Genomic DNA, 27,968 nt, shown 5'->3' with positions numbered 1-27,968 from the left:
GGTTAAGTGTGGCTTGAATTCTAAATAAATCACTGACAGTGTCACCAGCAAAGCACCCCCACACCATCACACCTCCTCCTCCATGCTTCCTGGTGGGAACCGCAGATGCGAAGATCATCCGTTCACCTACTCTTCGTCTCACAAAGACACGGCGGTTGGAAACAAAAATCTTACATTTGGAACAAAATCTTACAAAGGACAAATTTCCACCGGTCTAATGCCCATTGCTCGTGTTTCTTGGCCCAAGCAAGTTTCTTCTTCTTATTGGTGTCCTTTAGTAGTGGTATCTTTGCAGCAATTCGTCCATGAAAGCCTGATTTATGCAGTCTCCTCTGAACAGTTGATGTTGAGATGTGTCTGTTACTTGAACTCTGTGAAGAATTTATTTGGGCTGCAATTTCTGAGGCTGATAACTCTAATGAACTTATCCTCTGCAGCAGAGGTAACTCTGGGTCTTCTTTTCCTGTGGTGATCCTCATGAGAGCCAGTTTCATCATAGCGCTTGATGGTTTTTGCGACTTCACTTGAAGAAACTTTCAAAGTTCTTGAAATTTTCTGAATTGACTGACCTTCATGTCTTTAAAGTAATGAAGGACTGTCGTTCCTCTTTGCTTGTTTGAGCTGTTCTTGCCATAATATGGACTTGGTCTTTTACCAAATAAAGCTATCTTCTGTGTACCACTCCTACCTTGTCACAACACAATTGATTGGCTCAAATGCATTAAGAAGGAAAGAAATTCCACAAATTAACTTTTAACAAGGCACACCTGTTAATTGAAATGCATTCCAGGTGACTACCTCATGAAGCTGGTTGAGAGAATGCCAAGAGTGTGCACAGCTGTCATCAAGGTAAAGGGTGGCTACTTTGAAGAATCTCAAATATAAAATGTATTTTGAATTGTTTAACACTTTGTTTGCTATCTCCAGGATTCCATATGTGTTATTTCATAGTTTTGATATCTTCACTATTATTGTATAATGTAGAACATAGTAAAAATAAAGAAAAACCCTTGAATGAGTAGGTGTGTCCAACCTTTTGACTAGTACTGTATGTAAGTAAGGTATTTCACTTTTTATACATTTTCAAAAATTTCTAAAAACCTGTTTTCGCTTTGTCATTATGGGGTATTGTTTGTTTTATAATAAGGCTGTAACAAAATGTGGAAAAAGTCAAGCGGCCTGAATAATTCCGGAGGCACTGTATGTACGCATCATCTTCAGACATTCTTTTCAGTATGACAATGTTTATGGGGGGAAGAAATATTATATTTGAAGAAAGAAAAAATATTTGAGTTAGGCCGGTTCGATTTGACATTTAAAGGTACAGTAAAACCTAGCATTATTATCGAAACAATGATATTGACATGAGGCTTCTTACGTGTTATTTAACTTCCTTAGTTAATTACTATTATTTTCCTGTCAAACCATTCCCTGTAGGCTACAATACACTTATCTGACATATACCCTAGATCATTGAACTATCATAGTCACATCATACACACTCGCCTCATCAACATCATATCTTAATGAACCCCAGCACCATTTTGGCAGCACACCCATCCCATCCCCAAAAAAGAAGACGCATTGTCATCATCTGAAAGCTTGAATAGGTCTTTATTGCTCTTATTATTAATCTTAACATAAAGGAGTCAACATATACCATTTGGCCACAGTTCCCTGAATTGGCATGTAAGTCTGCTACAGGCCAGAGTGTCATAGAGAGTCACATGCTCTGGGGTTCCAGTACCTAAAGCTCATTGTTGCAACATGTGTTTCCTCCCATTCACATACAGTACAGTAAAGTCACTAAGGCAACACATCAACATCACATCAGGCCACAGTTCTTGTTCTCCATTCCCCAGATTCCATTTTGGCTTGAAATGACCCATGTTGACCTGTGAAGAAAGCAGCATCATAATTCAGAAATATAAGTTAACCCTCAATTATTTTGCCAATTGCTTTGGTCCCTGACAGAATACCCAAATCCCAACCTTATTTTTGTGGATACTTTTTTTTTAACAATCATTTTTAAGACATTTATTATATTTAACAGTTTTATTGTAGCACAAATGATGTTGGATTTAAAGCACAGCAGTGATGAATATGAAAATAAATTATACTTGACATTGGAAAGTTTGACACATTAAAATCTATTTGTTTTGCTTGAATTGTAGGCCCTGGATGCAGACTGACAAAATTAAACAAACAGTTAGACCAATGACATAAAACCAATTACGACCCAAATTCCAAAATGACCAAAAAATGGCCATGGTGGAAGAAATTCAACCCAGTACTATATCCAAAACCCAGCACATACACTGTCTTCAAACTGAACCTCACGTCATCAAAGGGTGATTCATTATACAAAAGGTGAACGGTACAGTACAGCCTATATCCGGTGAGGAAAACCACCCAAACAATTTCCCTAAAATGTCTTAATGCTGATAAAAAAAATACATCACAAATAATTCCAAAATCACCTCTTTAAAAAAATCAGGACATGGAAAAATAAATGTTTAACTGAACATGGTTCAGACTATCATTGGATGTGTTTAAAAAAGTAGAGGCATTTACTACTCTGGCACACCCCGGCACACACTGGCACACCCTGGCACACCCCGGCACACACTGGCACACACCGGCACACCCTGGCACACCCCGGCACACCCTGGCACACACTGACACACCCCGGCACACCCCGGCACACACTGGCACACACTGGCACACCCTGGCACACCCCGGCACACACTGACACACCCCGGCACACCCCGGCACACACTGGCACACCCTGGCACACCCTGGCACACCCCGGCACACACTGGCACACCCCGGCACACACTAGCACACCCCGGCACACCCTGGCACACCCCGGCACACACTGGCACACCCCGGCACACACTGGCACACCCCGGCACACACTGGCACACCCCGGCACACACTGGCACACCCCGGCACACACTGGCACACACTGGCACACCCCGGCACACACTGGCACACACTGGCACACACTGGCACACCCCGGCACACCCCGGCACACACTGGCACACAGTGCCCTGCAGCTACTGAGAAGACTCTTTTTTTAGAAAGGTGCTAGACGTCAAGTCTTGGGTGGCGGTTTTATTCGGCCACAATGTCACATGCTCGCTCAGCTCAAAGCTAATATGCCAACCAACTCAGGGGACCAGAAAAGAACACTGCTATTCAGTGACTTACCATGTAATACTTCTGTGTGAATGGACATGGTTTCTTATATGTAAAAAAAACAAACATATTTTAACCTTTTGGCTGTTGTCATGTTGAGAAACTGGTTCCAGAGAGTAAGTATTGTCTTTGTCAAGTCAGCAGTGTTCCACTGATCCTCTGAAGGGATAGGCTTAGTTTGATGAGAGAGCTGAGAACCACGGTACAAAAACATGTTAAGTGAAAGATCATGACCATCAATACGGGCTGATGGGGAAGAAAAAATTCTCTGCTTCCCATAAAGCTGACCCCCACAGTCACACACACATGACTGTGACCTGAGTTAGATTGTGACCAGCCAATGAGAAAACACACTTTCAGATCAATGATAATAAAACAACAACCAATATTTTCTGTCCTTTCTGTCTGTTGATCACCAATCACAGTACAGTAGTTGGAAGAAATTGCATTTGATGACTTTTCTTTCCCAAATAATTCTTAAAAACGCAATACAACATTTCCCAAAATATATTTTAGAACATTAGCAAATGTGACCAATTACGGCACATAAATCTCAAAATACTTTTTGTATACATATTCTCATATAAAACAATGATCTGGTTTAAGTTAATAGGATACAATTTGTATCAACGAGGAGAGGGATTCTCTTGGCCACTAAAGTTTGTAGTGGTCAGGTTACCTTGGCAACACAAGTCCAGTGTTTTGGACTGTAACAGGTAGATGTAGTCCCTGCTTTGTGTGAGCAAGGCATTTCCCAACACAGTGTCATTGCCTAACTATTCCTATTCACTGAGCGATTGTGGCAACTTACAATGGATTCTAAGCCAGGAGGTAGAGGCTAGAAATACCTTGTCCACAGAGTTAAGTACATAGACAGCTACAGTACAGCACCATCTGTCTGTCTGTCTGGATGGTTACACCTGATGTCTTCTCTTGTAATGAAACCCTAGCAACAGAAACCCCCTTCAACTAAAATAATCTCACACATAAAAAGGACAAAGGGACAATAATAAATTAACACATTCATATGTTTAAGTAAAACTTTAAGATAAACATCTGCACCTGCACTAGTTTGCATATCCTTAAGAACCATCTGATTTCAATGGCCAGAATGGTTGTTGGAGGACAAAAAAAGTGGTTAAAAAAAGAAAGCGAAAATCAATATCGCAATCTCTCAAGCTGTGAAGTAAGCTTCAGAGCTCTCCCCAGAGAGGAACTAGCTCCTATCTGTCAGAGTAAACAATGCTCTGGGGTTTTCACATGGACTTTACCAGGCCTTTAACAGCTGGAGTTCCTGTGCTTCACTTCTCTAAAGGGGAATTTCATCAAATATTTCAACAACGCTATTCAATTCACCACCTGCTTTTATGAATTGTTAATGAACAAATTACAGGGATACAACTAAATCAGTGTAGCTTAGATGTATGAATTTGCTTTGTCTTTTAGTTTGAAATGTTTGGAAGTAACATGTTTATGACAACAAACAATACCTTCAATTTGGAATCCCAGAATTCACCCCGTGTTGACACCTCAGGATTTTTCCTAAATCTGAAGCACCCTGAAACATTGAACCCCCCTATGATATGATTGGCAAAAATGTCAAATGTTGATTTAAAAAAAGCAACGAAAAGTGCCATAACAAAATATAAAGACAATAAAAATAATTTAAAACATACCAAATAAATACATTTAAGAAACACATCCCATTCAAAGAGTCTCCTGAAATAACGCTGACACACATGTTCACTCACCATAAACAATCCTGACCTTAAGTGCTTGAGGTGGTCTCATACCGCACAACAGTAACGGACAACAATAAGGTAGCTCGGATTTTCCTTAAAAAATATAATTCGATGTAAAAAATAAAACATCTCCCCCTGCATCCTAGACGTTTTGGGAGGACTATAGAGTTGGGCACGCCACTTCTTTCCTCTACTACAGTAGTGTCAGTACTCAGTAGCGAGCCTGGGACTTCTCAGCCAGGATAGCTGCAGCCAGCTGCTGGGCGTCCATCACGTGGGGGTTCCTCTCCATCACCACCTTCACTAACTCTGGAGGAAAGATGTTACATAGGTTGACAAACACCTTATCCCTCACGTCCTGGCATCTTCCCCCCTGGTGCTGGGGGTCCATGGAGGAGTGGTGTGGAGGATGGGAGGAGGAAGGGGGTTGAGGATGGGGCGAGTGTGTGTCCCTGGGCCAGGAAGAGTGCCAGGGTTGTTCGTGGCCCTCAGGCTGGGACTGGAAGTTGAAGGCCTCGTAGCAGGGCTGGAGGAGCTGCTGGTAGTGGGGGTCCCAGCTGGCCAGCCGCTGCTCCTGTCCGATCCCAGGGTAGGTCCTCCTGGGGCGGACAGGGGAGTGCTCATAGAGCCAGGTGTTCTGGAGGCTGTTGTTGTCCTGCCAGGTGGAGCCCCCCAGGTTTTGCCCCAGAGTTGAGCTGTGAGAGTGGCAGTGGGGGCTGGAGGTCTGGGGTGGAGGTTGGGGAGGGTAGTTCTCAGAACAGCCAGAGCTGCTCCCCACAGATGGGTGCTGAAGATGGGGAGGAAGGTAGGTGAGATGGGCCTTGAAGTGGTGAAGGGAGGAGGGATGATCCTCCAAGCTGAAAACCTGTGGCCTCCCCATGCTCTGAGCTAGGGGGTAGCTATGGTGGGAGCCTCCATGTGGGTGCAGGGTCAGACCAGGGGGCGGGTGGTTGGTGTGGTGTGGGTAGCGGCTGGAGCAGTGATGGTGGTGGTGATGGGAGTGGTGGCATTTGAGGCCATCCTCCAGCAGGGGGTCAGGGGAGAAGGAGTCAGAGCTCATGCTGCCCTCGCTGCTGCAGTCAGATGCCAGCAAGCCCGTCCGTAGGTCAGTTGGGAACAGCCGCTCGGGGCTCCGTGGCACCACCAAGTTTAGGCTGGAGTACGCCCTCATTAGGGAGTTGTAGCCCAGCTTTGGGGACTCAAAGGTGGGATATGACTCAGAGTGACCAAGCCCCAACAGCCCTGGAGCTCTGCAGGAGCCATTCCTCCCTGCGTTGTGGTCCCTCCAATCCTGCTGAGAGAAGCCTTGGCTGGAAGGAGGACCCCCAGGGGCAGGGACGAGGAGGCTGTTGCTACAGCTGCTGCTACTGCTGCTGCTACTACCTCTGCGGGCCTCTGCTTTGGTCCTCCCGCCCTGCCGCTCCTCCAGGAGGTCGTTGTAGGGGGGGGTGCACAGGCCGGGGTCCGACCGCCTGTTTGGGGCGGCTCGGTAGGGTTCTGGGAGCCCGTCTGCACTGCAGCTGCTGGACATGCTGTGGCTCTTCACCAGCAGAGCAGAGCCCAGGCTCTTGGAGGAAGAGGTGGAGGAGGAAGAGGAGTTCTTGGCACTGGCACGCAGCTCGTCGGCCACAGAGCGCTGGGGCTGACTGCCTCTCTCAGGGTGGTAGAATTTACACTTGTGGCCGTAAGTGCACTTCTTCCCTTTAGAGAATACAGGGGGGTTAACTCTCAATCATGAGACAAGCCAGAGAAGGCTGGATGAATAATGTATAAGAGGATGGCTAGGTGTTACCATAGGGGCAGGGCTGCTTCCTGTGTTCTGGGATCACTGGTCTCTTCCTCAGGAAGTTCTCCAGACTGGGACCATGGCGACCCAGAGGATCATCAGGAGGCATGAACCTGGACACACAACCACATACCAGACACACCGTCAGATAACCACTCAACATCCACATATCAATTCCCCGGGAAAAACAACTCCAGATACTAATAGTTATAGGCTTGGTGGGACCTTACTTGTCATTGACGAAAGAGTACATGAGCAGCCGCTCGTCAATGAACTTCTTCCACTCTGTCTTCTCATTGGCCAGGTCCCGGTAGTTGTCGTTAGAGACGATGATGCCGTCGGACTCGTAGGCCAGCTTGACGATGAAGCGGTCGTCATAGCAGACCACACGGCGGCCCTGGACCCGACGAGACGGAGTGAACACCAGGATCTTGTCTTTCTCCAGACGCCGCAATATCTCCTGGTCTAGAGAGAGAAGAGAGGGGGGAACAGGAAGAGAGGGCGAGAGACAGAGAGAGAGAGATGGGGTATGCATTTTGCTGCCAGGAATATACCTGACACCTGCAGTGTATTTGTATTTGGAGATCTGGGTAAGGGTAAGACATGTAAAACCAATGAATTCATGAGCCAAGCCCTCCAGCATTTAAGGTGTGTGTGTCTCTTCTTAAGAAATATTTAAAACCAGGCTCTACTTTTGCCTTTAGAAAAGATTCATGTAATTTCCACCAATATGAAAATCAGCCATGATATTGGTTAAAGGTTAGATAAGTCTATACAGTCTAGAGTGGCAACAGGGTTGTTCTTGAATTGAGTTGTCATTTGTGTCACACGCCTTTGCAACCATGAAAAACACTTTAAAATTACAAATAGTTACTCATCATACATGTTTTCGTTTATATTTAATGTAATACAAGTCTTTATACTGCAAAACATTTGATTAATTGTTTAAAGTTCTTAGGGCAAGCAAATTGGCTCGTTGCAGTAGTAATGAGTAGAGTTGTAGTGACATGTTTTGTAAATTTTTAGATATCTATCTATAATTTTGAATGTAAACGAAAAGAAAGTACCCACTGGTCAAAAACTGGTTCAATCAAAAGAGTTTCCATTGACATTGAATCAACGTGGAAAACTGATTGGATGTGCAAAAGTCATCAACGTAAGAGAATTTCATATTTTTTTCTCCCAGCTTTTAACCTAAATCCAATTAAAGGGTGACATTTTGGTTGATTTCACGTTGAATTCATGTTAGTTGAAAACTACAGTAGACTTTGAACTGATGTCTGTGCCCAGTAGGTAAGTACTAGAAAGTCAACGACTATAACGTGTACCTAAGGGCTCTACTCAATCTGTATTGCTGAACTGTTACAGATTGCAAGCAAGAAATGCAAAAGTCATTTCAGATTGAGCCAACATACCTGTAGACCTATGCAGCATTTACAGCATGCAGCATATCGTGGGAACATTGCCTTTAAATTTCAATTAAGCTGTGATGCTGAACTTCCACCATGCAGATCGAGTAGAGCCATACATTTTATGTCATTGGTGTTAGTAATTACAAAGACAAGGACCTTCAGCATTCCCTCCAGTGGCAAACTGTTGGGGTCTATATTGGGGTCTATATTTAGGAAAATTATTTTCTAATTAGCCAGGTTGCAGAGCACCAAATTACAAAAAAACTGTAAATGTAATCCGTTACATTACCAGCAAAAAATATTAGGATTACTTTTAAATTTAGAAAGGATGTTTGCCCAAAAAATATTTAACACCTTTCTGTTTTCTTAATGACATTCAAATCAGCATTGAAAAAAGGCACAAGTTTTGTTCCGGCTGAGCAAGTCTGACCTGTCACGTCCTGACCAGTAAAGGGGTAATTTGTCATTGTAGTATGGTCAGGGCGTGGCAGGGGGTGTTGTTTTTGTGTGTTTTGGGGTTGGTTTGTTTAGAGGGGATTGGTTCTAGTTTTCAATTTCTATGTTCATTTTCTATGTGTGGCCGAGTATGGTTTCCAATCAGAGGCAGGTGTCTTTCGTTGTCTCTGATTGGAAGCCATACTTAGGCAGCCATTTTTTCCTTTGGGTTTGTGGGTGGTTGTTTTTTGTATAGCCGTGTGCCTTATGGAACTGTTTGGTCGTTTGTTTATTTTGTTTGAGTGTTCACTCTAAATAAATAAAGAAAGAAAGAAGATGAGCACTATACCCGCTGCGCCTTGGTCTGTCCCTTACGACGCATATGACATGACCACAAGTCAGAGACCACTATGCAGGGCTGGAACCAGAACAAATCAGTTGGATGGGCCTTTGATTTCTATAGGTGGGCACGTTTTTTTCCACGGGACCTCCTATGTACGCTTGCATGTTCACAATTTTTTAAATGGGTGTTATGGTATTTGTATTTGTATTTATTAAGGATCCCCATTCCTGGGGTCCAGCAACATTAATGCAGCTAAATACAATTTAAAATATTATATGACATTACATTTCATAACACTTTACCCAATACATTTAGTGTGTTCCCTCAGGCACTCCACTATCATATATTTACAATACAACATCCATGTGTACGTGTGTGTATAGTATGTGTCTTATCATGTGTATGTGTGTCTGCGCCTGTGTGTGTCTTTTCACAGTCCCCGCTGTTCCATAAGGTGCATTTTATTTTATTTTTTTAAATAGTAAAGACCATAGGCAGCTCGTAAGTTTGAAGTTTGGGGAAGCTTACAATTTATCCTAATATTTCAAAAGATTTGCGTGCCAGCTATGATTATTTATTATATGCACATTTTCGTGGAACAATTTCATTTTAGAAATATCGTTTTTGTTTCTCAACATCATTATCACGTGGTTAATCCTAAAAATCCGAAGTAAAGCGATAAAAATCTAAAAGTTAAAATGTAACTAAGGCGAGAGCACCAGCCTCTGCCATATGGACACATTGATGCACTGTGATCCGTTGGTGGCTAAAGAAATGAGCGCATAGAACTCAGAGAACTCAGAGCAGTAAGCCTAAAACTTCTTTGTCAACTAAGTAAAATACATAGGCCTAAAGCCGACAAATAAAACCAGAAGAAAATTATTCACATTCATCCCTCTATTCCGCCTGTCTGCCTCCCTTTCTTTCTGTCTTGACTTGAGTTATTTATAGTGAAGTTCAACATTGTATCAAATCCTCAACTGGGTCAGCCCGAAGCTGTCACTAGCAAATATGCAACATTATATCAACTAGCCTATTCTGGGCCCTCAGAATTTCCAGCACCAGTGAGGTCGGGACAGACAGCTGTTTATTTATGACATTTCCACTGGATATATGGAATCATCAGATCATTATATTTTTCTTTATCACACCCAAGACTTGATAATTATCGAGGCTGGAAGTGTTGAAAAGATTTTTAAAGTACTGAGGAACTATCATTCGCAATGAATGTTAAAAATAACTGACTTTGTTGACTTACTTTGTGAGGTGAAGTCAAAATGACTGAGAAGCTCAACTTATTAGTTGTGGACGTGGTGAATTATAACAATCACAAATCAGACATTGCCAAATGGGAACTTTCCTATTTTTGCACGCAGAAGGCCAGGTAGGCCTACTTCTGTGTGTGCTCAGGCATCCTCAGACACATGTTCATTGCTCACATGGAGTACTCCAAACAATAGACAATGAACAAATTTACAAAACTCATAATGGTTATGAAAGAAACCAAAACTTGTTTCTGACAAGTGTAGCAGGTTGTGAACTCCGTGAACAACGTTTCCAGTCCGAGAATGAGAATGATAAATGCATGCATTAACAGAAATTAATGTAACCAAATGATGGGGGATGAACGGTACGTTTATTAGGTCTACTGGTGATATATGTAAGGGGAAATTGATCAAAATCACAATCAAAGGGCAAACAATTCACACAATGAACGCCCAAGAATTGGCAGGAGACAACTGAGTGCATGCATTCTGGAGAGAGACACGCCATATCTTTGCCACACACACCTCCCCTTCTTCTTGTTGCAACATTTTAAGTTATACTCAAGACACATTATCTTCACACATATTTTAGATAGTTGTCACTGAAAGCCGCAACTCAATCAGCTAGACGTATTGCCATGCACAACACCCAAATTGCGGGCTTTCCAAATATGCATAGGCCTACACACTTGGGATTTGAAACAAACCACAGCCAATAAAAAAATAAGCTAATGATCATCTGTGGCTAAGTCATGCTCCCTGGTGAAGTATTTTAAATTATATTATTTAGACAGGAGTAATTATAGCCTATCATTTTTGTCATAACATCAATATACTTTATGGGAATCCAGCATCCTAACAATGCATTGTGATCCTGCCACCTTTCATTTCCAATTTGCAAGTGGCTGAAACCAGAGATCTGTATATAATGACGAGATGATGTCTCCTCCCTAACAATTGGAGCCTTTGTACCAAAAGCGGAAGGCAGGCGACAAGCTTAAGTGTGCAAATTATGCCCATAGTAACGCATTGGGCTTATTCTGCACAGATTTTGGCGAGAGTGAGCCCTCTCGTTTCGCCTCTTCCTCTCTACTGAAACTATGTCGACGGAGAAAGTATCCGAGCATGTGAAACAGCCCCCCGCTATATGTAGCCCATGTATCTCATGTTGTCTGGACAGAAATATACTGAACAAAAATATAAATGCAACATGCAACAATTTCAAATATTTTACTGAGTTACAGTTCATAGAAGGAAATCAGTCAATTGAAATAAATAATCTCTGGATTTCACTTGACTGGGCAGGGGCGTATCCACTTGGGAGCCAGGCCAACCCACTGGGGAGCCAGGCCCAGTCAATTCAGAATGAGTCTTTCCCAACAACATTTATTACAGACAGAAATACTTGTGAGTTTCATCAGCTCTCCGGGTGGCTAGTCTCAGATGATCTCGCAGGTGAAGAAGCAAGATGTGGAGGTCCTGGGCTGGCGTGGTTACACATGTTGTGAGGCCGGTTGGACGTACTGCCAAATTTTCTAAAACGACGTTGAAAGCGGCATATGGTAGAGAAATTAACATTCAATTATTTGGCAACAGCTCTGTTGGACATTCCTGTAGTCAGCATGCCAATGACATGCTCCCTTAAAAATTGAGACATCTGTGGCATTGTGTTGTGTGACAAACTGCACATTAGATTGGCCTTTTATTTTACCCAGCACAAAGTGCCCCTGTGTAATGATCATGCTGTTTAATCAGCTTATTGATATGCCACACCTGTCAGGTGGACAGATTATCTTGGCCAAGGAGAAATGCTCACTAACAGGGATGTAAACATATCTGTGCACAAAATTTGAGAGAGATTAGCTTTTTCTGCAATCTTTAAGTTCAGCTCATGAAACATGGGACCAACACTTCACATGTTGCATTTATATTTTTGTTCAGTATAGTATGACATGCCATACTGTTTTGGTCCAGACAGCATCAGATACATGATCTACACATACTGAGAGAGAGGGGCGCTGTCTCGCTCACTCGGATGCTTTAACTGAGATTCATGCGTCTTCCTGTCTGCACATGTTTGAAGCTCGTAAAAATCGTCTGTTCTCGGTTGCAACACTGATTACCGTATTCCAAACTGCCTCTGGAAACAACGTCAGCACAGTAACTGTTCGTCGGGAGCTTCCTGAAATGGGTTTCCATGGGCGAGCAGCTGCACACCAGCCTAAATTTACCATGCGCAATGCCAAGCGTCATCTGGAGTGGTGTAAAGCTCACCTCCATTGGGCTCTGGGGCAGTGGAAACACGTTCTCTGGAGTGATGAATCACGCGTCACCATCTGGGAGTCCAACGGACAAATCTGGGCTTGGCGGATGCCAGGAAAATGCAACCTTCCTAAATGCATAGTGCCAACTGTAAAGTTTGGTGGAGGAGGAATAATGGTCTTGTGCTGTTTTTCATGGTTTGGGCTAGGCCCCTTAGTTCCAGTGAAGGGAAATCTTAACGCTACAGCATACAATGACATTCTAGACGATTCTGTGCTTCCAACTTTGTGACAACAGTTTGTGGAAGGCCCTTTCCTGTTTCATCGTGACAATGACCCCGTGCAAAAAGGGAGTTCCATACAGAAATGGTTTTTCGATATCGGTTTGGAAGAACTTGACTGGCCTGCACAGAGCCCTGACCTCAACACCATAAAACACAGACTGCGAGCCAGGCCTAATCGCCCAACATCAGTGCCCAACCTCAGTAATGCTTTGGTGGCTGAATGGAAGCAAGTCCCTGCAGCAATGTTTGAACATCCAGTGCAAAGCCTTCCCAGAAGAGTGGAGGCTGTTATTGCAGCAAAGGGGGGAACAACTCCATGTTAATGCCCATGATTTTGGAATGAGATGTTCGATGAGCAGGTGTTCACATACTTTTGGCCATGTGGTGTATCACAGGCCTATTATAGGCTACATAACACATTGGTATTGGTATTTGGTATTTTATTAGGATCCCTATATTAGGATCCCCATTAGATGTTGCAAAAGCAGCAGCTACTCTTCATGGGGTCCACACAAAACATGAAACATGAAATATTGTAATACAGAACATTAATAGACAACAGCTCAAGGACAGAACTACATAAAAAAAATACAAAAGGCACACCTAGCCTACATATCAATACACACACACAAACTATCTAGGTCAAATAATGAAGAGCAAAACGTGCCACTCTGTTCTGAGCCAGCTGCAGCTTAACTAGTCTAGGTCTTTCCTTGCAGCACTCGACCACACGACTGGACAATAATCAAGATATTGCTTTTTGGAGTGTGGTGTGAAAAAAGCAGAGCATCTCTTTATTACGGACAGACCTCTCCCCATCTTTACGACCATTGAATCTATATGTTTTGACCATGACAGTTTACAATCTAAGGTAACACCAAGTAATTTAGACTCCTCAACTTGTTCAACAGCCACACCATTCATTACCAGATTCAGCTGAGGTTTAGAACTTAGGGAATGATTTGTACCAAAAACAATGCTCTTAGTTTTAGAGATGTTCTGGTCCAGTTTATTACTGGCCACCCATTCCAAAACAGACTGCAACTCTTTGTTAAGGGTTTCAGGGACTTCATTAGTTCTGGTTGCTGATGTGTATATAGTTGAATCATCAGCATACATGGACACACATGCGTTGTTTAATGCCAGTGGCAGGTCATTGGTAAAAATAGAAAAAGCAGAGGGCCTAGAGAGCTGCCCTGCGGTACACCACACTTTACATGTTTGACATTAGAGAAGCTTTCATTAAAGAAAACCCTTTGAGTTATTTTAGATAGATAGCTCTAAATCCACGATATTGCAGGGGTTGAAAAGCCATAACTCATATGTTTTTTCAACAACAGGTTATGGTTAATAACATGAAAGGCTGCACTGAAATCTAACAGTACAGCTCCCACAATCTTCTTATTAACAATTTCTTTCAACCAATCATCAGTAATTTGTGTCAGTGCAGTACATGTTGAGTGCCCTTCTCTATAAGCATGCAGAAAGTCTGTAGTTCATTTGTTTACAGAGAAATATCATTGTATTTGGTCAAACACAATTTTTTCCAACAGTTTGCTAAGAGCTGGCAGCAAGCTTATAGGTCTGCTGTTAGAACCAGTAAAGGCCGCTTTATCACTCTTGGGTAGCGGAATTACTTTGGCTTCCCTCCGGGCCTGAGGACAAAGAATTTCCTCTAGGCTCAGATTAAAGATATGACAGATAGAAGTGGCTATAGAGTCAGTTACCATCCTCAGTATCTTTCCATCTAAGTTGTAAATGCCAGGATGTTGTCATTATTGATCAAAATTCAGGTATCCAAGAAAGTAGACCTCTCTGTTTACATCACATACACTATGAAGCATTTCACACATATTATTTAGATACTGACTGTTAGCACTTGGTGGCCTATAGCAACACCCCAAAAGAAAAGGCTTTGATGTGAAACACACTGCTGCTCTCTCATTTAACTATTTGTGTCTTAGGGATTGTGGTTGTTGTGGATGGCTGTTCACAAATGTACGTATAGGTGTATTTTAACCCAATGATGGTTGAATTGAAGAAATATAAGCTGCCTATCAATCATTGTTTTTATGACCAGGGGTGTATTCATTACGGAAACCGTTTACCGTTTAAGAATCAAATCGAAGCAAACAGAGCAAAACGAGAGTTTCTATTGGACAAATTCAGGTAGGTCCCTCCACATTTCGTTCCATTTGCTTCCATTTAAGAAATGTTTTGCAACAGAATCGACGTAATGAATAGCCTACGACCCAGTGGACAGCCAGTGAAAAATGTTCTCTTGGAACAGCTGCATAGTATGGATCACAGCCTATGGAATAACAGTTTGAATTCCTCCTTTCTAAACTCCCTCGTAGTATTGTGCTCCATACTGTCAAAAACAAGTTTAATTTAAGAAGGGGCTTTTAGCCTATTGCTCAATCTCAATGCTGATTCAAAAGAAAATTCTATAAACCTAAGTGACATTCTCAAACTTGCACACTTTTGATGGGATTAAAAGAGTAGTTCACTATTTTACAACTTGATGTTAGATGGTTCCTCAACCTGAAAGTAGTCTATGGGCCAGGAGAATGGAACCTTTATTTAACTTGGCAAATCAGTCAAGAACAAATTCTTATTTACAATGACGGACTACCCCGGCCAAACCCGGACGACGCTGGGCCAATTCTGCACCGCCCTATGGGACTCCCAATCCCGGGCAGATGTGATACAGCCTGGATTCAAACCAGGGACTGTAGTGACCTCTCTTGCACTGAGATGCAATGCCTATGACCGATGCGCCACTCGGGAGAAACTGTAATCCATGGTTCAGTTTTCTTTAAACAGCCACTACAAACTTGAATAGTGAACTACTCCTTTAAACAGCTGCAAATTATCACCAACAAAAACATAAACAATAGGCCTATAGCAAATGCAACATATGGAATACATTTTTCACATACAAATAGCACTTTTCTGTTGTGCTCAAAGCATGCCATTCTGAGAGCAGTATTTATTTTTCAATTTGAAGCAATGAGCCCAATGAGTCCTCCATGACAAAAGAAATCATAAACAAAAGACTAGGCTAATTAGTCCTTCGTTTTTGGGTTATGCTCAGGTAAAACAATTTGTCTAATCAAGATTTCCATATTTCCACGTCCTATTTTTGAAGATAAAGGGCTATTAAATCAATTGGAATGACTGAAAATCTGACAGACTCTGTTGTTGTTTTTTATGTAAAGATATATCCTAATCATATTATTATGTTTAGTAGCAGCAATGGGTAAGTAGAAGCCTACATAACCAACCCATAAAGTAAAACGGAACATCCATTTATGGCCAGCTATGTAAACTCTAACATTGATTTATCCTGCAATAGATATTCAATTGGTAATTTACATTTCTGTCTTATTCTAATGCCTCTTAAGCAGGTTGACATTTATTGGGATGAGTGATTTTTGCTAGATGGGCCAGCTGCAAAGTAAACATTTGCTATATTGTAAACATTTGTGAAAACAAAATTAATTTAATGTTAGGCATTAGGGTTAGCAGTGTGGTTAAGGTTAGGGTTAGGGTTAGCTTTATAAATCAGATTTTATGACTTTGTGGCTGTGCCTATTAAGAGGAAAGTAATCTAAAAGTAACTGATAGTAATCAGATTACGTTACTGAGCTTGTGTAATACAAAAATTAAATTACTGATTACAATTTTGGACAGGTAACTAACTAGTAACTGTAACAGATTACATTTAGAAATGAACCTACAGTACAAAATCTTAGACCCTTTTAATATGTCAGAATTTAAGGGATTCCATTGATCATTTGGTATGTCTAAATACAAAGATTCATTGGTGTTACTCAATTTAAATGAAGGGAAATTACATTGTGAACAAAATTATTAATCATGTCGATTTAGTAAAAAAAAAAATTAATGGTTAATGACCTTAAATTTGAGCCTCCTCAATTACCAAAAATGTATTATTGGTGTTATTGTCATTGACAGTTAAGAGAAGACCCAGATGTAGGGAGAAAGAGGTGATTTTGAACAGGTGTGAGGGTGGGGTTTGAACAAAATAAGGTGGTGGGGGTTTGGAGGGGGGATGTTGGGGGTGGACATGGAAGCGCTGGTTTACCTGTGATGAGGGCGTCCGGTCTTGACTGTTCCTTTCTCCAGGCGGGCACAAACACAGTGATGTCACGGTGACCACGCTCCAGGAACCAATCAACAGCCAGCTGGATGCCGTGACAGGAGAACACTTCCTTATTCCCATGACTGTGGAGAAACGCACACAGATTCATGATCATGACATGTGTTTTTGTTTATTTGTATAATACCATAGATCAAGAGAGCAGTGTATGAGGTCTTGCAGATAGAAAAGGAACCTGAGTAAAGTGTTTCTGAATGCAGCAGCAGTTTGTGTTGACTCACCTCATGGCTACGTTACTCCCATCCACCACCACAGGCCTGATGTTCTCCTTGTCATCCAACAGCAGCTGGGAGGAGCAGTCCAGTCTGGAGGAGTCCAGAGAGGGGGGGGATAAGGAGGAGGATGACGACTGGGAGGCGGCAGACTCCCCTGCCTCCTCCGTCTCTGTCCTGGTGCCTAGTTTGACCAGTTCTCCCAGTATGTCGTTGATGAGGGCGTCAGGCCCTAGCTTCCTTAGCACCAGCAAAACCAGCTCCTCAGAGTAACCCAGCTTCAGGGCAAATTCCATCTTGGAGCGATACTCTGTGAGGGGGTCGGTGGGGAGTTTGGGGTCCCTAGGGGGGGGGCTTTGTGGCAGGCCCAGTCCAGCAGGGTGACAGGGGTGCGGATGGGGGGTCTCAGCGCCAGAACCAGATCCATGGTGGACCCCCCGCTCATCTTCGCTGTCCGACGCAGCACTTTCTTCTGAGGAGTTACTACTACTACCACTACTACTGCTGATGCTGCTACTACTGACACTGCTATGGGTGCCTCCCACCTGTGCCTCTTCCCCCTCCAAAACTCCTGAGTGGGTGCCGGCTGTGGCACTCAAGCTGGCCTGGCGGTCGGTGCCTTCCACATGGAGGTAGTCCAAATCCAGCCCCAGATTGAGGTTGTGGCCTGTTCCATCCTCCAGATGGTCCTTCAGGCCCATGAAGCCGTCTTATACATCCAGCCTCTGACCCCGGACCTCTGACCTCAGATGACACTGGACAACCCCACTGTCACTGCTGCTGATAGGCTGCTCTCTGACCAATCCTGGGACGGAAGCCTGGTGGAGAGGGCTGGGCAAAAAAGTTACCCCATTGGTCAGACTGGTTTCCACCTAGAAATCTGGAGAATTTTCTATGCTTTTCTATCTGAACATTTCATAATGTTACAATTAGCCCCCAAGTGATTTAAGTCACATTTTTTAACTTGTTGAGCTACTTTATAACAGCCAGTGTCAATCACTGGACCCAGCCCTCCCCTCCAACACCCATGCTGCAGGGGGCGACCTTAAACGTGGAGCAAAATTGCTCTTAGTAAGTAACCTGAGCTGTAATAGAGATTCTCAAGTATTAGGCTGAATGACACACCACAAGCATTTCCAAAAAGGCAAGTTTCAAACCACAATCTCCATTGTTCACTTCCACTGGTTTGCATTTTTGCAGTGCTAAGCTCAGCAGCCAGAAAAGCTCTCAATCAACGTTGGTGATAACAACACACCGTGTCAAGACACAAACATAGCTGCCTTGGCCCTCAATAATATACTCTACATTGCACCTACACCCATACAGGAGAACGCCATATGAATGCTTTTTGGGGGGGAACTCTTACCATCCACCACCTGATATTTAAACTAGGATCAGGTGTCGCTTGCAGTCCCAGCAGGGGTTTGTGATTGACTGAAACAGAGAAAGAACTGTTCTAATGGACCTGCCTCCTAGTTGTTCAGTGACCCCTTTAAAAAGGACATGTGTCCCAGCATTATCAGAGCACAGTGACACACTAATCTGAGGGCCCAGGGCTCTTGCTTTACAGGCATGAGCTTCACTTACTGTATTAAAATATCTATTTCTACTGTATATCTAAGCATGTTATGTAGGCTAGGATGTGTGTGCTGTGTTCACTGTGTTGCAGACAGTGAATGTGGACGGTAAGAGACAAGGGTGGGATGTGGATGGTAAGAGACAAGGGTGGGATGTGGACGGTAAGAGACAAGAGTGGAATGTGTATGGTAAGAGACAAGGGTGGAATGTGGACGGTAAGAGACAAGGGTGGAATGTGGACGGTAAGAGACAAGGGTGGAATGTGGACGGTAAGAGACAAGGGTGGAATGTGGACGGTAAGAGACAAAGGTGGAATGTGCTTTAGTCCATTTCCTCAATACACAGTGTTTAAAATAGTTCTATAATAAGACATGAAAGGAATAATCCCATGATAGGGGCATATAAGGAGGCCAGCACTTGCTTGATTCAGTTGTGTTGATTTATTTCATCAATGCGCACAAACAGTTTTCCTATAGCCCTGTATTTTATGTTACACCAAACTACTGCACATCAAAGCTTGAGGGAATTTCTGGATTGGTATATGAGTGTGTTTAAGTGTGTGTGTGTCTGCATGCATGTATAAGTAGGATAAAGGTAGGGTCTCAGTACCAGTCTCAGTACCCCTATTGACCTGCCTCTCAGAACCAAGCTGCTGCCTCACTGTGGCTCCTCATGAATGCCACAAGAGAGATGGAATAATTTAACCCTCCAACAACAAAAAGGGGCACAAAGAAAGCGACAGTGTGTGCATATGTGTGTGTGAGGGGGGTCAGCGGCTGGGGGTGGTGGGCGATATGGGGGGGCTAAAGTATGTCTGGCTTGCCATCCCCAAATAAAGCAGCTGCCATCCCAATCTGGACTCCTCCGACGGAGCATTGTTCTGCAGGCCGTGTGGCGCACACAGACGGAGGCTGGGGCTATTCAAACACACACACACACACACTCACACACTCACACACACACACTCACACACACACACTCACACACGCACTCAACGACCCTGTTAGAATCAGAACAGACGTACTGGTGTGAGCCTGAGTCACTGCTCACCAGACTGATTTCGCAAGTGTTTAAACAAGATACAACACACACTCACATGTGCACACACACACACGTACACGTATACCAACATGAGCACACACATTCCTATTCTCTTTTGTAGCATAAACACACAAACTACAATTTTTCACACAAACAGTCTTCCAAACAAACACAGACACGATTAAAATCTTCCACAATCAGTGGATAATGAAGTCAGATCTACACATTCTCCCTATAACTTCCTGGGACAGACTTTCTGTAAGTTGCATAAATATGAGAGAAATTGTATCAGTAAGAAGATATGCAAAATCGTCTTTGAGATAAGCAGTGCAGCGCAGTGCACAGTCCAGTGATGTTACTATAGTTAGATGTGAAAGACTACGGCTGAATAGACACTGAACTGAAATTAGAATGTAGCGAGGTTCAAGGCTTTGCGATCAGATCAATGAACACCCTTTGGTCCTTTGACTCGTATATAGAGGACTGTGTCCATTGCTTCTTTATTTTACTGTACTTTATATGATGATTTAAGGTTGACCTTATTTGATCAAATGCAACAATAGAAACCAGAACAATTCTGGATTAGATATAAAGAGAAACTTGAATGATTATTTAGAAAATAAGATCCTGGTTGCAAATTGTATTTTCAAAGCATGGAAGAAGATACGACAAGATAAAGTATATAATTCAAATTGCAGGTTTTGGTTGTTTTTCGTATGAATGTACATATACAGTGCCTTCAGAAAGTATTCAGACCCCTTGACGTTTTCCACATTTTGTTACGTTACAACCTTATTCTAATATGGATTACATTTTTTTTAAATCCTCAGCGGTCTACACACAATACCCCATAATGTCCAACCAAAAACACGTTTTTAGAAATGTTAGCAAATTTATTCAAAATAAAAACAGAAATACCTTATGTACATAAGTATTCAGACCCTTTGCTATGAGACTCAAAATTGAGCTCAGGTGCATCCTGTTTCCATTGACCATCCTTGAGATGTTTCTACAACTTGATTGGAGTCCACCTGTGGTAAATTAAACTGATTGGACATGATTTGGAAAGGCACATACCTGTCTATATAAGGTTCCACAGTTGACAGTGCATGTCAGAGCAAAAACCAAGCCTTGAGGTCGAAGGACTTGTCCGTAGAGCTCCAAGACAGAAATGTGTTGAGGCACAAATCTGGGAAAGGGTACCAAATTATTTCTGCAGGATTGAAGGTCTCCAGAACATAGTGGCCTCCATCAGTCTTAAATGTAAGAAGTTTGGAACCACCAAGAATCTTCCTAGAGCTGGCCACCTGGCCAAACTGAGCAATCGGGGCAGAAGGGCCTTGGTCAGGGAGGTGACCAAGAACCCGATGGTCACTCTGACAGAGCTCTAGAGTTCCTCTGTGGAGATGGGAGAACTTTCCAGAAGGACAACCATCTCTGCAGCACTCCACCAATCAGGCCTTTATGGTAGAGTGGCCAGACGGAAGCCACTCCTCAGTAAAAGGCACATGACAGCCCGCTTGGAATTTGCCAAAAGGCACCTAAAGACTCTCTGAGAAACAAGATGCTCTGGTCTGAGGAAAACAAGATTGAACTCTTTGGCCTGAATGTCAAGCGTCACGTTTGGAGGAAACCTAGCACCATCCCTACGGTGAAGCATGGTGGTGGCAGCATCGTGCTGTGGGTATGTTTTTCAGGGGAAGGGACTGGGAGATTAGTCAGGATCGAGGCAAAGATAAACGGAGCAAAGTACAGAGATCCTTGATGAAAACCTACTCCAGAGCGCTCAGGACCTCAGACTGGGGCAAAGGTTCCCCTTCCAACAGGACAACAACCCTAAGTACACAGCCAAGACAACACAGGATTGGCTTCAGGGCAAGTCTCTGAATGTCCTTGAGTGGCCCAACCAGAGCCCGGACTTGAACCCAATCAAACATCTCTGGAGAGACCTGAAAATAGCTGTGCAGCAACGCTCCCCATCCACCCTGACAGAGCTTGAAAGGATCTGCAGAGAAGAATGGCGGAAACTTCCCAAATACAGGTGTGCAAAGCTTGTAGGGTCATACCAAAGAAGACTCAAGGCTGTAATCGCTGCCAAAGGTGTTTCAACAAAGTACTGAGTAAAGGGTCTGAATACTTATGTAAATGAGATATTGCAGTTTTTTCTATTCGTATAAATTTGCCAAGATTTCAAAAAACTTTTTTTGCTTTGTCATTATGGCGCATTGTGTGTAGTTTGATGAGAGGAAAAAACTATTGAATCAATTTTAGAATAAGGCTTTAACGTAATAAAATGTGAAAAAGTCAAGGGGTTTGAATATTTTACGAATGCATTGTCTATTTAATAAGCAATAAGACCCGAGGAGGTGTGTTATATAGCGACGCATCGCGGAGTGCCTGGGCACAGCCCTTAGCCATGGTATATTGGCCATATATCACAAACCCCCGACATGCCTTATTGCCATTATAAACTGGTCACTAACATAATTAGAGCAGTAAAAATAAATGTTTTGTCATACCCGTGGTATACGGTCTGATATACCATGGCTGTCAGCCAATCAGCATTCAGGGCTCGAACCACCCTGCTTATAAATGCACATAAACACTGAGTGTACAAAACATTAAGAACACCTGCTCTTTCCATGACATAGACTGACCAGGTGAATCCAGGTGAAAGCTATGATAATTTATTGATGTAACTTGATGAATCCACTTCAATCAGTGTAGATGAAGGGGAGGAGACAGGTTAAAGAAGGATTTTTAAGCCTTGAGACAATTGAGACATGGATTGTGTATGTGTGTCATTAGAGGGTGAATGGGCAAGACACAAAATGTGCTTTTGAACGATGTATGGTAGTAGGTACCAAACACACCAGTTTTATGTCGAGAACTGCAATGCTGCTGGGTTTTTCATACTCAACCAGTTTCCCCGTGTGTATCAAGAATGGTCCACCACCCAACGGACATAAAGTCAACTTGACAAAACTGTGGGAAGTATTGGAGTCAACAATTGAGGCTGTTCTGAGGGCAACAGGGGGTGCAAATCAATATTTAGGAATGTGTTCCTAATGTTTGGTATACACAGTGTGTATATATACACTGTATATATCAGGGATGGGAAACTGGCCAGTAATAGACAAGGGTGAAGTCTATTTTGAAGTCGTTTTGAAGGCCCACCCCCTCGACTGAGTTCCTCATTCGGCGTCTCAATTTACTGTTGCAAGTCAAAATAGTAGAATGCACAAGGTGCAATTTAGAAATTTGGTTTTCATCATCAGTTTTTCTCTTGTTATGTCCGTCACTGATAGTCACTCAATTAGCCCATATCAGATAACTTTAATTAGATTGGTAAATTAGTCTAGCGGCCTACTATTTAAGTGTAATAGTGGCCGGGGTGTCCCCATTGATTTTTGTTAGTCAGTCTAACTCCGATATCATTAAAACCTACAAACATTTCTCTCCACCCTATGGAAAAATGTGTAGAATTGCAGGAAATTAGCTGTAAAACAGAACGTGTGTACGCAGACCGGCAAGCAACTGCGGCCCCTCATGATGAGTTCAGATTTTTTTGTGGCTCCACCCCCATCTTGGGTATATATGATTATTTTATTTTGTTACCACAAATACAGTATCTTATAATCCCATGTGTGCTTGGTATCCTAAAGATGTAAGACACTATAAAAATAAAATCGATAAAATCGCAAATCTAAAAAGAAATGTAATCTCTAATATATCAGCTCAATAAGCTGTGATTGGAACCGGGGTTCTTACAGATTACTTTACCACTAGTTTCTATTCAATATTTTCCCCAAATGCCCTTACTTCCTCTCCTTGAAAACAATGACTCACAAAATCTACACAACTGTTAGCCAAACTGCAAACAATAACCACAGGCACTAGCAGTCCTAGAACCTCCAAACCTGCTCTCCCCTCTTGTACTCCCAGCAAATACGTGGAGGTAGAGGTAATTCTAGACTTCCAGCTGGAGCTGGAGCTGGTGAGAGAGATAAAAATGAAGATAAAGAATGTGATGGAAATATGGGAATACAGGGCAAGCTAGATCTAGACATGAAATGACCACTGAGATAGAGACAGAGGTGGGAGTTAAGGTCCTACTACATTGAGCAGATGCTGCAGCCTGCAACTCCTCCTCAGTGTCCCAGCCTGCTGAGGGAGAGAGCCAGGGTTAGCCCCCTAGGGCCCTGCTATCTCCCCTGGGGCTGGGGCAGACCTGACCTGGGCTAGTCCCCTTGGCCACGTCAGACTCAGAATGCTGAGCCATGCCACTCTGAAGTCTGCACCAAGCCAGGGACAAAGGGGGGAGGTAGGAGGAGTGAAAGAGAGATGGGGAGAGGGGGAATGTATAGGCAGCAGGGGCAACAGATGCCTTCTGAAACCACAGGGGACCACGGCAACTGGTGTCCTGTCCTGCTCGTCCTTCTACAGAGCGCGAACAGTAGAGGATGATACATATCACCACCATCATGTGACCCGAGAGTAGACCTCACTTTCACCCGTAAGCGCAGACATGCACATGTCCATAATGCTCAGTCACTCACTCACTTTATATTCTGACTTGCTCCCCACTCTCTCTCGCTGTGTGTTTCATATGCACAATACACTGATAACTTGAACATATTTCCTTTCCTTGTCTAATTTCCCCCCAAGATGATAACATTTGACAATGAGTTCCCAAAATATCCACTGCATCATAGACTACTGTATGTGAAAGTAAAATTCTATAACTTCTATAACTATAAAACATAGAGTCACAATCCTTAACGACAGTTTAACAGAGTTTTTACTTAGAAAACTCATCAACCAATTCACTTTCATTGCCTGTCACACTTAGCTACAGTAAGTTCCCTAAATGAAAACGTTTACTTGTGCAGTTTTATTGTCATTGGCAGCAATCCCTGACCTGTTTTTCCCTGTCATTAAACAGGAAGACTGATGACTCTGAAAGCGTCTGACTAGATGGATTCAATAATTCTATGTCAATCCTAAACTGTAACTTTAGCCCAAAATGACAGGCTTCTACACCAACACACTCCATCTTGTGTCATCTATGCTGACACCGTTTTACGTCTATGTGTGTATTCCCTGGTGTTTGCTATGCTCCAAAGATAAATATATAGCTACATTTAGTACAATCAGCAGGTCTTTACTGTTTTTCTGATAGTATACTTGTATTGATAAGTATATCAATTATAGGCTACTTATCAATGTATATATCATAGAGTTATCAAATGAACAAATCATCAAACTGGGATAATTTAGGATTTTGTTTACCACCAATAATTCAGAAAACAAAAACATTTCATCAAACATACATAATCAATTCTGAATAATGTATGAAAAGGTTTGAGGGGAAAAATTAACAATTATGCACCAAACTGCAGTGGATTACTGCAAGACCAGACAAAAAAAACACAATGAGATTTAAGATGTAATTTTTACACCTGCTATAACTATAATATGAACCTATGCAACTGCCTATATAAAAAATGTTTTAAAAGCATAAAAGACTTACCACAGGCTCCAAGGAAAAAGTAAAGCAGCAATACAAAGACAGAAGGAACTCCTAAAGATACGCTCCTGACAGAAAACCTTTGGTCGTTCCAGCATGCCAGGGGGACTGTCTCAGCTTTGTCAAGTTTTCTCCAAGTTTGGACTTGTTGACACTGGTACATAAAAATCCAGGTTCTCTGTATCCAGCAGAGAATAAATAAAGTGACAAAAAATCCAAAAGGGAGGTGAAGTGAAACAAGCTTCCTTGTAGCACGGTGGTCCAAACTCAACTCAACTCAATGCATGTTAGGTTTGGTAGTGCTGCAGTCTGGTCCCAAGGCAGGAGGGTTGAACAATGTGAGTGTGAACAGATGGAGCTGCAGAGTCTACCATTTCCACATTACACACAGTCTGCCTAGTGACCAATAAGAGCACAGCAGTGACCACAAGCCCACTCCTCCGGCAAGTGTTTATTCACACACACACACACACACACACACACACACACACACACACACACACACACACACACACACACACACACACACACACACACACACACACACACACACACACACACACACACACACACACCAAAGGCCACTAAGATAAGAAAGTGGCTGCCACCCCTCCTCCCTCTAGCTCAAGCCATGAATGGACGAGGGGTGTGCGCTGACAATGGGAGTCACACAAAAGCGTCCCGGCCGGCGGGCAGCTGCAGAGGCACCAGGCTGCAGCCATTACAGAGCGGCGGCCTTGCCCTGAGGAACACCTGGCTCACTGGGGACCACTGTCTCCCTGGCCCCTTTGTCCCCTGGAGGGTGGAGGGGGAGGGGGCCAGGCAGACAATGAGCTGAATTATGTTAAAAGTAGTGTGTGTTCCTAAAGGATGTTAGAAGAGACGGGAAGGAGGAAGAGGGGAGAGAAGGGAAAAAAGAGGGGGAAGGTTAGGAGGGGTTGGGAGTGAGACACTGAAAAGCTTTCAGTGTAATTAGAGGTCCGAGAGAGAGAGAGAGAGAGAGAGAGAGAGAGAGAGAGCGAAAGAGGGGTTGAGGGCCGGGGCAAAAACCCTCATTGTTTGGACACACTTCGACAAAATGGTGCGCTCTTTTCAAAGGAATCGGACGGGAGACAGACAGGGATTACTTTCGGACTTTGAGGTTGTCAATGACAAAGAGTCAGTGTGAGGCAACAGTTAAACAACTGGGGTTGGCATCTCTCTTTCCCTGAGTGCCAGGGTGACATTATATACTTACTCCTCCATCATCACCGGTCATCACCACTGTTGGCTGCCAACCAGAAACATTAGTAGCGGTAATATTTCCAATGCAAATAACAGATGTCTTTTACAACATATATTTGCATTAGTGCTGAGCGATTAACCGAAATGTTTTATTTGAATTCCATTTTGTTCGTTTTTTTTCTGTGAGCTCAATGCGCACATTGCGCAGCAGTTTCTCTAGCGATAACTCAGATCACATGCAGGGGCGGAAATCCCGGGGGGGACGGGGGGGACACGACCCCCCCATCCTGGGAAAAATATGATTTGTCCCCCCCAATATATCACTGAAACATAACTATGTAATTTAAATAATATTAATAATACGCAATGAAAGCAATTGTGCTGATTATAGACACTTAATAGCGCGTTTTTTAAGTTTCAAAAGATTGCAACCCCCCCACCCTTTGCCTCACAATGGTTTGATCCACTGCCAGTTCCTTAGCTTGCTAGGTAACGTAGAGGTCGTATCTACTGTCTGAAAGGCAATCAATGCACGTAACTGACGTGAGGTTAATCCAGTCAATCGCGCACACACACTAGCTGAATATGCAGATATTAACTATTAAGCTAGCTAGTACCTATTCCATTTATGTGGTGTCGTCAAAGATGGAATCTTTGCTATCGTCAATTTATTCCAAGATCAGCATGCATGTAAGTTAGTGCTTCAAAGTCCCTGTGATAAGGTTAGCGATAAACTGAACAGAACTACACTCTCTTCTACCATTGTTTTAAATATATTTAATGGTCTCGTTGCAAAAGCTAAATTGTCGCAAGGGAACTTTTATTTATATATTTTATTTCACCTTTATTTAACCCGGGTAGCAAAGATTATAGCAAACACCACTGAATTGGTGCTCGCTAGCTTTGCAAATTCAGCTATTGTTAGAAGCCAGCCAATATGAAACAAACGATTAAAATTACAAAAGGTTGCAGCATATGTTGTGTAAATGGTGAACTCATACAGCTGTCAACTCTTGTCACTGCAATCCGTTTCACATTTGCTAGCTACCTTTTAGATCGAAGCCCATATAGAATGATAGAAGATAAGATGATAGAAGCCCATCTCCTACTGTAAACAACCTACATACTGTGTGTGTGTAGCCAGCCAGCTAGAAATATGGCAGAAAAATGGCAGAAAAAAGACGGACATCAGAGTATTTTTCAGTACACCAAAACGCAAAGTAAGAACCCTAGTAGCCTAATATCTCAGACTAGTTGATAAAATGTTCATAAGAAAGAAGTGAAATGCTAATGGGATGTTTCACAATGATGTCATTAGGCAGAGCAGGCAACAGATGGCACACAGACAGCAGAGTTGGGGACAGATATGCAGGGACAGACTGGCAGAGACAGGGAGTCTCAGGTAAGTTTGTTGAGTCTTTGTTTGGCAACATTATGAAAGGTTCTCAATTTTTTTTACTTGTAAAAT

At 42.9% G+C, this 27,968-nt stretch overlaps 1 protein-coding gene across 1 annotated transcript; it reads right to left on the bottom strand.

Annotated features, from left to right (window-relative positions):
• Positions 1 to 1,595: 1,595 nt before the first annotated feature.
• LOC106582092 (putative ribonuclease ZC3H12C) lies at positions 1,596 to 25,633 on the bottom strand. Its single transcript, XM_014164830.3, has 6 exons — positions 25,280 to 25,633; positions 17,137 to 17,958; positions 16,841 to 16,980; positions 6,960 to 7,194; positions 6,736 to 6,842; positions 1,596 to 6,644 (listed from the first exon to the last, which is right to left on the bottom strand). Exons 2-6 carry the CDS (start codon positions 17,826 to 17,828, stop codon positions 5,155 to 5,157), a joined length of 2,664 nt encoding a protein of 887 aa, XP_014020305.2. The 5' UTR covers positions 17,829 to 17,958; positions 25,280 to 25,633; the 3' UTR covers positions 1,596 to 5,154.
• Positions 25,634 to 27,968: the final 2,335 nt, after the last annotated feature.

The sequence above is a fragment of the Salmo salar genome, chromosome 21, assembly GCF_965601325.2.
Source record: "Salmo salar chromosome 21, fSalSal1, whole genome shotgun sequence".
NCBI classification, from domain to species: Eukaryota; Metazoa; Chordata; class Actinopteri; order Salmoniformes; family Salmonidae; genus Salmo; species Salmo salar.
Note: the sequence above shows the minus strand (reverse complement) of the source record. Positions and strands in the feature narration are given on the sequence as shown.